At 43.6% G+C, this 15,920-nt stretch overlaps 1 protein-coding gene across 1 annotated transcript; it reads right to left on the bottom strand.

Annotated features, from left to right (window-relative positions):
* Window positions 1–2,806: 2,806 nt before the first annotated feature.
* Window positions 2,807–4,196, bottom strand: LOC125534012 (transcription factor MYB41-like). Its single transcript, XM_048697319.1, has 2 exons — window positions 3,844–4,196; window positions 2,807–3,677 (listed from the first exon to the last, which is right to left on the bottom strand). Exons 1-2 carry the CDS (start codon window positions 4,113–4,115, stop codon window positions 2,978–2,980), a joined length of 972 nt encoding a protein of 323 aa, XP_048553276.1. The 5' UTR covers window positions 4,116–4,196; the 3' UTR covers window positions 2,807–2,977.
* Between the last annotated feature and the right edge of the window lie 11,724 nt (window positions 4,197–15,920).

Below are 15,920 nucleotides of genomic sequence, written 5' to 3'. Positions count from 1 at the left end.
CGCAGACATGACCGAGACGACTCTCCGGTCAATAACCAACAACGGGATCTGAATACCCATGTTGGCTCCCACATGCTCCTCGATGATCTCATCGGATGAACCACGACGTCGAGGATTCAATCAATCCGTATACAATTCCCTTTGTCAATCGGTACGTTACTTGCCCGAGACTCGATCGTCGGTATCCCAATACCTCATTCAATCTTGTTACCGGCAAGTCACTTTACTCGTACCGTAATGCATGATCCCGTGATCAACCACTTGGTCACATTGAGCTCATTATGATGATGCATTGCCGAGTGGGCCCAGAGATAACTCTCCATCATACGGAGTGACAAATCCCAGTCTCGATTCATGCCAACCCAACAGACACTTTCGGAGATACCTGTAGTGTACCTTTATAGTCACCCAGTTACGTTGTGACGTTTGGCACACCCAAAGCACTCCTATGGTATCCGGGAGTTGCACAATCTCATGGTCTAAGGAAATGATACTTGACATTCGGAAAAGCTATAGCAAACGAACTACACGATCTTTGAGCTATGCTTAGGATTGGGTCTTGTCCATCACATCATTCTCCTAATGATGTGATCCCGTTATCAATGACATCCAATGTCCATAGTCAGGAAACCATGACTATCTTTTGATCAACGAGCTAGTCAACTAGAGGCTCACTAGGGACGTGTTGTGGTCTATGTATTCACACATGTATTATGATTTCCGGATAACACAATTATAGCATGAACAATAGACAATTATCATGAACAAAGAAATATAATAATAACTATTTTATTATTGCCTCTAGGGCATATTTCCTTCCTCGCCAAATAGGTGGCGTATAAAATGAGTCAAAGAGTCAACGCTTTCTAAGTTTTACCAAGAATATATAGAAAAATATGAATATAAGAAAACAAAAACAATTTCAATATATCCAACATTAGATATATTTCCATAATATATTATTCAATACTGTAGATGCTGATATTTTCTTCTATATATTTGGTTAAACATATAAATTAACTGACTTTTTAATAGAATATATGCTCCCTGGTGAATAGTAAATTTAAGAAAAGTAATAAAATTTAAAATTATGATTTTTTTGTAGATGTTCATGTTAGTGTAACAAGCGTGCTTGCCAATTTTCATGCGAAAGGAGATAGCAGTGTTTCGTCGGTGAAGAAAACAACAACAAAATTAAGTGCAACATTTGGAGGTACTATTTGTCGTTCAACTTGTTTTCTTGTGCACAGGTCAACATGCTTTAAGCTTTCCCCCCCTACAAATTTGCAAAAAATTGACCTTGGCAAAATACATTTTTGGTGCGCAGGAGCATATACTCCCTAGAGCCAAGCAATATCCGATTTATATGCCACTTATTTGGGGACAGAGGGAGGAGTTCAACGAAATGAATTGCACATTTGTGACACAATGGTGTGTTGAAGCATCTTTTACTTCCCATGAAACTTTGAAAAAGAATTAGCATAAATAATTACTGCTATATTTTTCAAACACATTTGTGTGACCGGCCAGGACCTGATAGTATGGGTACACTTACCATCCAATGTGGCGAGGATGCTTGGACCAACTACACTCCATGTCAAATCGTTGCCTTTTCTTAGGGCTGAGTTTGCACTTGGTTCTCTCATGTCCATGTAAGTAGAGTCAAAATAGCGCGATACAAGTGATACACGAGACACTTGTAACTAACTCGACTGGGTAAGGTTTAGGCTTTACCCGCTCTACACTTAACACGTCCTAGTACCATATAAGCTTCAATTTTAGAGTGGCCATCATGTCAGAGCAACCTCAACCATTAAGTGTGATTAGAAATGGTTTTGTTTGTGCTAAACATGGTTGTACTTTGGTACAAGTATCTAGTTCAAAATGAAGTTTATTCAACCTTTCATAAAATTGCTCGTGGATAGCAACGCTCACATTGTCTCTATAAAACAAGTAAGCCCCCCCCCCCCCCCCCCCCCCCCCCCCCCCCCCCCCCCCCTAAATAGTCAAACATTTCTATGTTTGACCAAATTTATAGAAAAAAAATCCATATCAACAATACTAATAACTAAAATATGAAAAATATACTCCCTCCGTTCCTTTTTACTCCGCATATAAGATTTGTGCTGAGTCAAACTTCACCAACTTTGACCAAATTTGTATAAAAAAATATCAACATCTACAATATCAAATATGCATAATATGAAACTACATTCCATAATGAATCTAAAGATATCCCTTTGGCCTTGTAAATGTTGATACTTTTTTATATAACTTTGGTCAAAGTAAAGATACTTTGACTTCAGACAAAAGTTATATGCGGACTAAAAAGAAACGGAGGGAGTATTTCATGAGCAATCCAAATCGAGCTGGTGTTGTAGATGTCGAATTCTTATAAACTTGATCAAAGTAGAAAGGTTTGAGTTAAAAAAATCGATACATGCATCTTATAAAAAAGAATAAAGAGAGTATAGCATCCCACGGCTATTTCTTTAAGGCCCCACTAATCGCGTGCCATCTAGTAAGCACCGTGGTAATTGTGATGAAGTGTTTACGTTGTCCATACCGTTGTGCAAGATAGCTAGCCTATGCGTTTTGAGTTGTCTGCAATCTCATTATAGTTGCCGATTGGCAACATGTTAATTGTTTGGTTATGTGCATCGCTTGATGCAGAGGCCGAGAGTAATCCTCTTTTTTAAATTTTTTTAACTAACAATGGAAAGTATACATCACGATTCACATCAAATCAGCAATTGACAACCTTCAACTACACTGACAAAAATCAAATCTATTGCAAAAATCATAATAAACACACAAACAAATCAATGCATGTTTTATCATCTCATCTAGACCTCTATGATGGATCTAACACTGCATCTGCATGTATCAGGCCTGGTTGCATGAAGTTCAAACGTTATAGGTTATGTACAGAACTATCATACAACAACACATATCTATTTCGATATAGAGAAAGAAGCTATAGACGGTAGCCATCGTCAAGTAGCTCCTTCCAGAAAGAATCGCTCTCCAGAGAGCATAGATTGGGTAGTTGTAGTTCCATGGGCTCCATCAAGCCGGCCAACTCCTGCACCGGCAGCATGTCAACCGCTGGTGCAACATCATGAGATGCGAATGCAGCAGTAGTGTTGCAGAGATGATCCGCTGGTTCAGCTGCTGCAAAGGAGCTCGTTCCAGGAGACATGTCATTGATCAGCTGCCTCTGCACCACGTCTTGCCCTGTAAAATTGGAGGTGTTGCAGAGGTAACCAGGCTGCATGCAGTTCGCCCCAGACAACATGTTCAGTTGGTCCTGGAGCAGGTGGCTTGGAACAACGCTGCTGCTTGAGTTCAGCACTGAGTTTGCGGCAGCTAGGTTGGCGATGAGGTTGGTTGCGTCGTTGTTGGAGCCTATGCTCTGGAGGAGCTGCTGCAGAAGCTGCGCCTGCCTGAGTGCGCCGGTGTCGAGGCCTGCGAGGCTCGCGGCCACCGCCGCCCAGAGGAGCCCCTCGGGCATGAGCGAGGCGGAGGTGCCGTCAAGGTGGTGGTCGGGTGGCAGCTGCTGGTGCGTGACGGGGTCGACGCCCATGCGCATGAGCTTCTTGCGGATGTGCGTGTTCCAGTAGTTCTTGATCTCGTTGTCCGTCCGGCCCTCCAGGTGCGTCGCGATCGTCGCCCACCTAACGCCCACCAAATAATTATCAATGCATGTCAGTGTCACCTCAAGACTAACAACTGTGCAAAAGCCAACGGTGAAGAAATTGACAGTGCATGGCGGTTAAGAGCTGTGTAGGGTGGTATGTGTGTGGAGTAGTTGGACTGGACGTGGACAGGTGGGCCACGTACCTGTTGCCGAGGCCGGCGTGGAGGGCGATGATGAGGCGCTCCTCCTCGTCGGAGAAGTTGCCGCGCTTGATGTCGGGACGGAGGTAATTGGTCCACCGGAGGCGGCAGCTCTTGCCGCAGCGGTTCAGCCCGGCGGCCTTGGGCAGGCCGCGCCAGCTGCCGACGTGCCCGCCGCGCTTCTGGATGTGCTCTACCAGCGTCTTGTCCTCCTCCTCCGTCCATGGCCCTTTCTTCACTCCCGCGTCGTGGCAACAGCACGGCGACCTCCCCATCACAGATATATTTTCCCTCGACGGCGAGCTCCTCCGCTAGTAATCTAGGATCGATTGGTCGATGCAGGGGTCAGAAGCTAAGCTAGGTATATGTGACTATGTTCCTTGTCTTCCTAGACCGGGCTGGTTTATATAGAGGTCGCGGTGCAGACTGCAGAGCAGCCATTCCGTCGTAATCGTACCTCTGCATTTTCCATTCTTCTGTCGTTGTCATCATTGAACAGTTTGTGTACGATAATCCTACACATACGAAGACTAACGTAAACCTCTTACGTAACCTTCCATCAATACTTCCCCCCACCCCCATTTTTAAGTGGGGTGGGGCCCGCCTTCTCTCTAACCCCAATTATAACCTGCCAGCTGTCTAATTACGTAACAATTACGTTAAACCATTCGTAGGTGTACCATTGCCCGTTTGCGTATGTCGGATACTTCTAAATAAAAGGCATTCCGTGTGTACGATGCAAGTCAATGAGGGTGGTTTTGCCCCGGAGATCTGGCCACGTAAGACCAGATATATCCTGCATGTTGCAGTTCATTCACACGCAGTCTGCATTTCATTATGTGTGTATGCATGCCGCGAGACAGGCAACAAGGATAAAGTAAAGTGGCAGGCTGCCCTGTAGAAAATGCATTATTTATGAGGACTGTCTATGTAGTGTAGCACCTCCCTCACAAAAAAGAAGTGTAGCACACAATTCACATGATCTAGTTTAGTAAGAGCATCTCCAACAGCCACACAACGCGCCGCGCGCTAAAAACTCATTTACCACGTGCCCTTCGTTTGGTTTGGCGCGGCCGGCAGTGCTGGCTCCAGCAGCCGCGCTAAAACTAAGCGCGCGCGTAGCTCCAGCGGCCGCGCTAAAATGCAGCGCTCGTTAAACATTGCATACATTTTTTTTAATAAAACAATAAATAAAATTTATAGATCAAAAAGATACATAGATATTTTACATAGTTTCATAGTATAGATAAATAAAAAACTACGGTGTAAAGATTAAAAAAAAACTACTAGATAGTGCAACTACATAGTGCAACTACAGCCTACTCCCAGTCGTCGTCATTATCATCATCATCGCCATGCATCCTCGCTGGTCTGGTCCGAGGTATCGAGCCACATGTCTTCTCAACGGTCATCATTAGACGAAAAGATCGACTCCCATCATTCTCAATGATTTCGCACTGCGATAACGCCAGGGCCTTCCGCTGATGCCTGTCCAACCGCTCCGCGCGGCGCCTTGCCCAGAAAGCTTCCTCATTGGCGACGTCCTCCGGGTGGCGCCGGCGCCACTCCGCCATGGCCCGCTCGTCCTCCTAGGCGACGAGGAGGCGGCGCTGCCGCCGAGCGTCCTCCGCACGGGCCTGGTCCGTGATAAGACCAGGCGGAGGGGCGACGTCCTGCGCCTGCTGGCGCGTTTGGACATCCTGGGAATTCATCTGCTGGCGCGGCCTGTCCAGACGCCACGCTGCCGCGTCGTAGGCGCGTGCGGCCTCGTGCGAGGTCCGGAACGTACCGAGGCCGAGCCGGACGTCGCCGGACCGAATCTCGGCAGAGTACTAGCCGTTGGGGCGCTGGCGGACGCCGCGGTAGCCCGACGCTCCTCGGCGGCGCGGCGGCATGGTGGCGCGTCGGTGGCGGGGCGCTGGAGTGGCAAGGAAAGAAAGCGGTGAACGCGCTGGAGCGGCGAAGAAGCTACGAGGCGCGCGTGGCAGTGTGGATAGGCGCGTGGCGAGCGCCGCCATTTATAGGCGCGCCGAAAGCGGCGCGCCGAAAGTAGCGCGAGCTGCCGCCCTTTCCCGCGCGCGTTTGTTTCCCGCCACCGCTGAAGCGCGCGAAACAGTCCAGCGCGCACTAAAAACCAAGTTTACCTCGCGCGCCTTTTGGCGCGGCTCTTGGAGATGCTTTAAAGTACGCTAGCTAGCTCCTTAATTTTGGGTTACGTACGCAGCTAGTGCCACGGTAGAATGCAATAACCCGGAGCGGACGATGCTTCGGTGCCTTAAGTCACCTACCTTTATGTCTATGATGTTTGAGCTCAACAAATGGCTGACCCACATGTCAGTGATTCAAAGGCAGGTGCCTTGAAAGCACCGAAGCTGTGTCCGCGGAACTGTTATGTACCTTTGGCTGCACTACTTTGTTCAAATTGCGTCCTTGTTTTGGTCTCTTATAGGCACTACTGCTACCACTACTAGCTACTCTAACTAACTAATCCTGCCGGCGGCTTGAGGTCTCGGGCTCTCGGCAAATGATTGGCCTGTCAATTTGGTGAAGTGTCTATTGAAAATTGTACTATTTTGTTTTCTGCATCCGTGGAAAATGGCACATATTTAGATTGACCGATGATATTTAGGTAAACTCTGACAATGTCACCAGTTGAACGGGTCTTCCGGACCAGATGCTCTGAAATTGGGATATGATCATATTGCCAGTTTGCGACATATGACCCTCTCGAGTCTATCTAAATTTGCAAGGCGGAACTGCCACAATATGATTTTTTTAAGAAACGCCTCTTGAAAAACGGGGTTGATGACCTTTAAGATTGATGAAATGGCTGATACCACATTGCAATCTACAAGATGACATCTCCCACGAAAAGAATAATTCATATTTGTGAGATACATACCATCAAACATTCTATTTTATCCCATAATGAGCTAGGAGCGCAAGCACCCTTTTAAGCATTGAACCAATGGTTCGTTCTTCAGTTCTTCAATCACACTCTAGAATGATTTGACCTCCAATTTGGTGAAAATCACCTACAAATATTAGTAGAAAGTTGCATGAGACAAGTAAAATTGAATGGAAGAAAAAAATGATATGTATATTGAATGATTTTCGAAAAAACAACACAAGTCTTCACCGCCTCATTCTGTCTATATATGATGTTGGGATTGAATTTATGACCGATATATATTGTCACTATTACACCTAATGATACAACTATTGAACGAAATGGTCTATTCATGATGTAACTCGAGGCTTACAATTATAAAACATTCACACTTTTTAACAACATTATTGTGCACAATGTACAATCCTTCAAACTATCTTGTCTACTTGTCAACCCATCGCTTTTCACAACTTCAAGAATATATATGTTCGACATTTTATTATGATTTTGAGTCTTTGGTGAAAAAGTCTCGATCAAGACTAAAAACGTTGCTCCCATGTATTGATCACTACATGGTTTGACGGGAAATAATATAATACACCATGCCATGCTAATTGCTTGGTTGAAGGCAAAAAAAATGCGCACAACATTTAGTCTCCGTAGAGGAGGCCAGAGGTAGAAGGAGCAAACCGTAGCCACGCGTGGGCGCACAACAATCGGAGAGCTCTGTTATTGACCTCTTCCCTAGTCTAGAGTAGCGGCAACCACAACCGCATGAAGTTGTTTGTTTAGGCCCGTTCGGTCTCAGTTCCCAACCCACCACAGAACAACCGAGAAAGTGGTATTTGTGGCTGCGACAGAGACAGAGAGGCGGCAAGGATGGAGAGACGATAGTGATGACACACATGCATAGGAAGGAGGTGAGTGCTCCCTAGACTTCCATCCAACCCGAGTCTACCAAAACCCTAGTCTCTAGTTGGCAACGAGGTCCATTTCCCCTCTCCCTCTCTCATGAACATCTCTGCCCATCCCCTTCTGCTCCCAAGTTTAATCTGTTAACCAGTCAGTATGGAAAGACATGGGTTCTCGTCTCCATTAATGTCAAGAAGAACCTTGCCACCCTCTCTATCCTCATCCGAAAGCAAGATTATAGATTTCGTAGAACTTGAAGAACTGCCATGCTTTCATCGAATCATTGAACAGATCGACCAAGTGCACTTGAAGAGATTCCTCTGGCTCGACCATGGGTGGAACCGAGAGGCAATTATGTAATTCTATGCCATGTTATATATTTCGAGAAGCTTGGAAGACATCTCCACATGGGTGTTTTAATGGATGACTAAGGATGAGAAGATAACATGCACCGCAGAATAGTTTGCTGCCATGCTTCATTTCCCACGCTTCGAGTTTGATGAGTCTCGTGAGCACATGCTGCATTTCTGGTAAACTACCGAAGCTCAACTGCACCTGTTGATGGATCCTGAAAAGGTAGAAGACACTTGCACCGAAAAAAGCCTGAAGAATTTGACGGATGCCAACTTGGTGTTGTTTCATGTTCTGTGTAACTCCATCACTCCAACAAACAGGCCAGACCCAATTGTTGGGCCAATAAGGAAGGCCCTTCAAGCTGTATCAGTTGGCATTTGCTACCTCTTGAGCTTGCATTGGTTTTTCCCTTGAAGAGGAAATGGTGATGCAACAAAGTAGCGTAAGTATTTCCCTCAGTTTTGAGAACCAAGGTATCAATCCAGCAGGAGACAATGCGACAAGCCATCAAATACCTGCACAAACAAACACCAACTTGCAACCAATGCGGCAAAGGGGTTGTCAATCCATTCATGGTTATTCGCAAAGTGAGATCTGATAGAGATGGATAAAGCTAAAGTAATATTTTTGGTTTATGGAAGGGAAAGTAAAAGATTGCAAAAGAAAGTAAATAGGAAACTAGAATTGTAGATCAGAAACTTATATGATGGAAAATATACCCGGGGGCCATAGGTTTCACTAGTGGCTTCTCTCAAGAGAGGTATTATTATGGTGGGTGAACAAATCACTGCCGAGCAATTGATAGAAAAACGCAAAGTTATGACGATATCCAAGGCAATGATCATGAATATAGGCATCACATCCGTGTCAAGTAGACCGAAATGATTCTGCATCTACTACTATTACTCCACACATCGACCGACTCCCGCCTGCATCTAGAGTATTAAGTTCATAAGAACAGAGTAACGCATTAAGTAAGATGACATGATGTAGCGGGATTAACTCAAGCAATATGATGAAAACCCCATCTTGTTATCCTCGATGGCAACAATACAATACGTGCCTTGCTGCCCCTACTATCACTAGGAAAGGACACCACAAGATTGAACCCAAAGCTAAGCACTTCTCCAATTGCAAGGAAAACCAATCTAGTTGGCCAAACGAAATCGATAGTTTGAAGAGACTTGCAAAGATATCAAATCATGCATATAAGAATTCAAAGGAGATTAAAATAATGTTCATAGATAAGATGATCATAAATCCACAATTCATCAGATCTCGGCAAACACACCGCAAAAGAGTATTACATCGAATATCTCCAAGAACATCGAGGAGAACATGGTATTGAGAATCAAAGAGAGAGAAGAAGCCATCTAGCTACTAGCTATGGACCCGTAGGTCTTAAGTAAACTACTCATGCTTCATCGGAGAGGCAATGGTGTTGATGTAGAAGCCCTCCGTGATCGAATCCCCCTCCGGAAGGATGCCGGAAAGGCCCCTAGATGGGATCTCATGGGTACAGAAGGTTGCGGCAGTGGAAAAGTGGTTTCGTGGCTCCCCTGGATGTTTTTGGGGTATAAGAGTATATATAGGAGGAATATCTAGGTCAGGAGGTCTACGAGGGGCCCACAAGGTTGGGGGGCGCGCCCTCCACCCTTGTGGCCGCCTCGTGGCTCTTCCGACTTGCACTCCAAGTCTCCTGGGTGTCTTCTGGTCCAAGAAAGATCATCGCGAAAGTTTTATTCCGTTTGGACTCCATTTGGTATTCCTTTTCTGTGAAACTCTAAAACAAGAAAAAAACAGAAACTGGCACTGGGCTCTAGGTTAATAGGTTAGTCCCAAAAATCATATAAAATAGCATATTACTGCATATAAAACATCCAAAACAGATAATATAATAGCATGGAACAATCAAAAAATTATAGATACGTTGGAGACGCATCAAGCATCCCCAAGCTTAATTCCTGCTCGTCCTCGAGTAGGTAAATGATAAAAACTGAATTTTTGATGTGGAATGCTACCTAAAATATTTATCCAGGTAATTCTCTTTATTGTGGCATGAATATTCAGATCTGTAAGATTCAAAACAAAAGTTTAATATTGACATAAAAACAATAATACTTCAAGCATACTAACAAATTAGTTATGTATTCTCAAAATAACATGGCCAAAGAAAGCTTATCCCTACAAAATCATATAGTCTGGCTATGCTCCATCTTCATCACACAAAATATTTAAATCATGCACAACCCTGATGACAAGCCAAGCAATTGGTTCATACTTTTGGCGTTCTCAAACTTTTTCAACTTTCACGCAATACATGAGCGTGAGCCATGGATATAGCACTATAGGTGAAATAGACGGTGGTTGTGGAGAAGACAAAAAGAAGGAGATAGTCTTTGACTACTAATAGCAAGACTTCTCCCATGTCCTCAGGAACAAAAGTAACTACTCACAAAGCATAGACATGTTCATAATCAGAGGGGTATTAATATGCATATAGGATCTGAACATATGATCTTCCACCAATTAAACCAACTAGCATCAACTACAAGGAGTAATTAACACTACTAGCAACCTACTAGCACCAATCCCGGACTTGGAGATAAGAATTGGATACAATAGATGAACTAGGGTTTTGAGATGAGATGGTGCTGATGAAGATGTTGATGGAGATTGCCCTCTCCCGATGAGAGGAGCATTGGTGATGACGATGGCGATGATTTCCCCCTCCGGGAGGGAAGTTTCCCCGGCAGAACAGCTCCGCCAGAGCCCTAGATTGGTTCCGCCAAGGTTCCGCCTCGTGGCGGCGGAGTTTCATCCGAGAAGATGGCTTATGATTTTTTTCCCATCGAAAGACTCCATATAGCAGAAGATGGCCACCGGAGGGCCACCAGGGGGCCCACGAGGTAGGGGGGTGCGCCCAGGGGGGTAGGGCGTGCCCCCACCCTCGTGGGCAGGGTGTGGCCCCCCTGGTGAGTTTCTTCCGCTCAATATTTTTTATATATTTGGAAAACATCTTCCGTGAAGTTTCAGGACTTTTGGAGCTGCGCAGAATAGGTCTCTAATATTTGCTCCTTTTCCAGCCCAGAATCCCAGTTGCCGGCATTCTCCCTCTTTATGTAAACCTTGTAAAATAAGAGAGAATAGGCATAAGTATTGTGACATAATGTGTAATAACATCCCATAATGCAATAAATATGGATATAAAAGCATGATGCAAAATGGACGTATCAACTCCCCCAAGCTTAGACCTCGCTTGTCCTCAAGCAAAAAGCCGAAATCGAAAAATATGTCCACATGTTTAGAGATAGAGGTGTCGATAAAAATAAAATACGGACATGAGGGCATCATGATCATTCTTAGAACAACAACTCATATAATTCTTGTCATATAATCTCTGATGCTAGAGTAATAATTCAATCACAATATCAAGTATGAATCATAAACTTCATTGAAAACTAACAAGCTACAATCTCAGTCATTGAAGCAATTGCAATTTATCATAATATAGGAAAGAGTCAATGTATAAGAGCTTTTCAGCAAGTCCACATACTCAACTATCATATAATCTTTCACAATTGCTGACACTCACGCAATACTTATGGGTATGGAGTTTTAATCAGACATAGAGAAAGATAGGGGCTTATAGTTTTGCCTCCCAACGTTTTACCTCAAGGGTGATGTCAACAGTAATAGTTCATGAAAATTCACATCCAATTAGCCATATATACTAGGATCTTTCCAACATATTGTTCTTGCCAAAGGATAAAATGCAAAAAGGAAGGGTGAAGATCACCATGACTCTTATGCAATGTAGGAGATAAAAGTAAAAGATAGGCCCTTCGCAGAGGGAAGCAGAGGTTGTCATGCGCTTTTATGGTTGGATGCACAAAATCTTAATGCGAAAGAACGTCACTTTATATTGCCACTTGTGATATGGACCTTTATTATGCAGTCTGTCGCTTTTATTACTTCCATATCACACGCTCGTATAAAGCTTATTTCCTCCACACCAATCAATCATACATATTTAGAGAGCAATTTTTATTGCTTGCACCGATGACAACTTACTTGATGGATCTTACTCAATCCATAGGTAGATATGGTGGACTCTTATGGCAAGACTGGTTTAAGGGTATTTGGAAGCACAAGTAGTATCTCTACTTGGTGCAATGAATTTGGCTAGCATGAGGGGGAAAAGCAAGCTCATCATGTTGGAAGATCCAAGACAATATAATTTATTTCAGATGTAAGAAAACATAACCCATTATGTTGTCTTCCTTGTCCAATGTCAACTCTTTAGCATGTCATATTTTAATGACTGCTTACAACCATAAAAGATGTCCAAGATAGTATATTTATATGCGAAGACCTCTCTTTCTTTATTACTTCCTATTAATTGCAACGATGACCAAAACTGTGTTTGTCAACTCTCAACAACTTTTATTTATCATACTCTTTCTATGTGAGCTCATTACTCTCCATAAGACTCATATGATCTCTTTGTTTCTTTTTATTTCTTTCTCTTTTCTTTTATTCCTTTAGGATCATGGCAAAATAATCAAGCCCTTAACTCAACACTAATCTTTATTATATAGCTCATGGACTCGATTACATAGAAGGATAATAAAGCAAAACTCACAACTAGATCATACTAAGAACTTTTACTCTACTAGATCAAGATATTACCAAAAGGATCGAACTAAGAAAAAGGGTAAAGATGAAAGTGATGGTGATACGATACCGGGGCACTCCCCCAAGCTTGGCAGTTGCCAAGTGGAGTGCCCATACCCATGTGATTATGTCTCCTTTGCTGGTGAAGAAGGTGGGGTTGTTGATGATGGATAGTCGCACATCGAGCGTAGGAGGTCTTCTAACTTGCGGATAATGCCCTTGAGTGAGATGATATGCTCCTTCAATAAAATATTTTCACGTGTGAGATACTTGTTTTGTATACGAGCTAACTCAATCATCTTGAAAGCTTCGATTTCGGTTGGAGTAAGAAGATTGTGATCCAGTTGAAGGGTGTCTTCTGCTGCCGGAACTTGGTCCTCCATGGCCTTCTTGATCCCTTCATCCTTGTTGATCTCCATGGGTTCTTCTCTCTTCAGCTCTATCTTCATTAGACAAGCATCGTTGCCCTCATGGTTGGAGGAGGAGGGAGACGACATAGTGCCTGGCTTTGACAACCCTGACAAAAAACAGCTCGAAACAAAGACAAGAGATTTTTGCGTGATACGGGAGTCAAAACCCCCGGGGGATTATATAATGAATTTTTACAGACCAAAATACGTGTCGTGTACGAAAACGGAGTCTGGAGAGCACACGAGGTGCCCACGAGGTAGGGGGCACGCCCAGTAGGGTAGGGCGCGCCCTCCACCCTCGTGGAGGCCTCGTGTCCTTCCCGGACTGCTTCTTATTTTTCTATTTTTCTAAATATTCCAAAACAGAGAAATATTGCCTTAAAAACTGTTTTGGAGTCGGTTTACTTACCGTACCACATACTGATACGTCTCCAACGTATCTATAATTTTTGATTGCTCCATGCTATATTATCTACTGTTTTGGACTATATTGGGCTTTATTTTCCACTTTTATATTATTTTTGGGACTAACCTATTAGCCGGAGGCCCATCCCAGAATTGCTGTTTTTTTGCCTATTTTAGTGTTTCGAAGAAACGGAATATCAAATGGAGTCCAAACGGAATAAACCTTTCTGGAACGTGATTTTCTTCCCGAATATGACCCAGGAGACTTGGACCCTACACCAAGGAAGCTTCGTGGTGGGCACGAGGTAGGGGGCGCGCCCTATACCCCCAGGCGCGCCCCCACCCTCGTGGGCCCACCGAAGCTCCACCGACGTACTTCTTCCTCCTATATATACCTACGTACCCCCAAACAAACAGATACGGAGCCAAAAACCTAATTCCACCGCCGCAACTTTCTGTATCCACGAGATCCCATCTTGGGGCCTGTTCCGGAGCTCCGCCGGAGAGGGCCGTCATCACAGAGGGCTTCTACATCATCATAGCCTCTCCGATGAAGTGTGAGTAGTTTACCTCAGACCTTCGGGTCCATAGTTATTAGCTAGATGGCTTCTTCTCTCTTTTTGGATCTCAATACAAAGTTCTCCCCCTCTCTCGTGGAGATCTATTCGATGTAATCTTCTTCTTTTTGCGGTGTGTTTGTTGAGACCGATGAATTGTGGGTTTATGATCAAGTCTATCTATGAATAATATTTGAATCTTCTCTGAATTCTTTTATGTATGATTGGTTATCTTTGCAAGTCTCTTCGAATTATCCGTTTGGTTTGGCCAACTAGATTGGTAGTTCTTGCCATGGGAGAAGTGCTTAGCTTTGGGTTCGATCTTGTGGTGTCCTTTCCTAGTGACAGAAGGGGCAGTAAGGCACGTATTGCATCGTTGCCATCGAGGATAACAAGATGGGGTTTATTTCATATTGCATGAATTTATCTCTCTACATCATGTCATCTTGCTTAAAGCGTTACTCTGTTTTTAACTTAATACTCTAGATGCATGCTAGATAGCGGTCGATGAGTGGAGTAATAGTAGTAGATGCAGAATCGTTTCGGTCTACTTGTCACGGACGTGATGCCTATATACATGATCATGCCTAGATATTCTCATAACTATGCTCAATTATGTCAATTGCTCAATAGTAATTTGTTCACCCACTGTAGAATACTTATGCTCTTGAGAGAAGCCACTAGTGAAACCTATGGCCCCTGGGTCTATTCTCATCATATCAATTTCCATCACCTTAATCTTGTTTTGCCTTTTTACTTTGCCTTTTACTTTTCACTTTGCATCTCTATACCAAAAATACCAAAAATATTATATCTATCAGATCTCACTCTCGTAAGTGACCGTGAAGGGATTGACAACCCCTAATCGCGTTGGTTGCGAGTAGCTATCGTTTTGTGCAGGTACGAGGGACTTGAGCGTGGCCTCCTACTGGATTGATACCTTGGTTCTCAAAAACTGAGGGAAATACTTACGCTACTCTGCTGCATCATCCTTTCCTCTTCAGGGGAATCCAACACAAGCTCAAGAGGTAGCAAGAAGAATTTCTGGCTCCGTTGCCAGGGAGTCTACGCAAAAAGTCAACATACCAAGTACTCATCACAATCCCTATCTCTCGCATTACATTATTTGCCATTTGCCTCTCGTTTTCCTCTCCCCCACTTCACCCTTGCCGTTTTATTCGCCCTCTCTTTCCCAATCTCCTTCTCCTTCTCCGCCTCTCTTTTCCGTTTGCCTTTTTCTCGCTTGCCTGCCCGTGTGTTGGATTGCTTGTTTGTCGCGATGGCTCAAGATACTACCAAATTGTGTGACTTCACCAATACCAATAATAATGATTTCCTTAGCACTCGATTGCTCCTCTTGCCAATACTGAATGTTGTGAATCAATACTGCTTTGTTGAATCTTGTTATGAAAGATCAATTCACCGGCCTTCCTAGTGAAGATGCCGCTACTCATCTGAATAGCTTCGTTGATTTATGTGATATGCAAAAGAAAAAAGATGTCGATAATGATGTCATTAAGTTGAAGCTATTTCCTTTTTCGCTTAGAGATCATGCTAAAGCTTGGTTTTCGTCTTTGCCTAAAATAGTATTGATTCTTGGAACAAGTGCAAAGATGCTTTTATCTCTAAGTATTTCCCTCCCGCTAAGATCATCTCTCTTAGAAACGATATTATGAACTTTAAGCAACTTGATCATGAACATGTTGCACAAGCTTGGGAGAGAATGAAATTAATGATACGTAATTGCCCTACTCATGGTTTGAATTTGTGGATGATTATACAAAACTTTTATGCCAGATTGAATATTGCTTCTAGAAATCTTTTAGATTCGGCCGCAGGAGGCACTTTTATGAAAATCACTTTAGGAGATGCTAC

Source organism: Triticum urartu, chromosome 2, assembly GCF_003073215.2.
Source record: "Triticum urartu cultivar G1812 chromosome 2, Tu2.1, whole genome shotgun sequence".
Taxonomy (NCBI): domain Eukaryota; kingdom Viridiplantae; phylum Streptophyta; class Magnoliopsida; order Poales; family Poaceae; genus Triticum; species Triticum urartu.
This window is presented reverse-complemented; position numbering and strand designations above follow the sequence as displayed.

Bases quoted from the DNA above. Each gene is read 5' to 3' on its own strand.
- LOC125534012 (XM_048697319.1), bottom strand. From the start codon at position 4,115: ATGGGGAGGTCGCCGTGCTGTTGCCACGACGCGGGAGTGAAGAAAGGG. The intron at 3,678-3,843 runs GTACGTGGCCCA...GGTGGGCGTTAG, and splicing joins CACGCCGGCCTCGGCAACAG to GTGGGCGACGATCGCGACGC.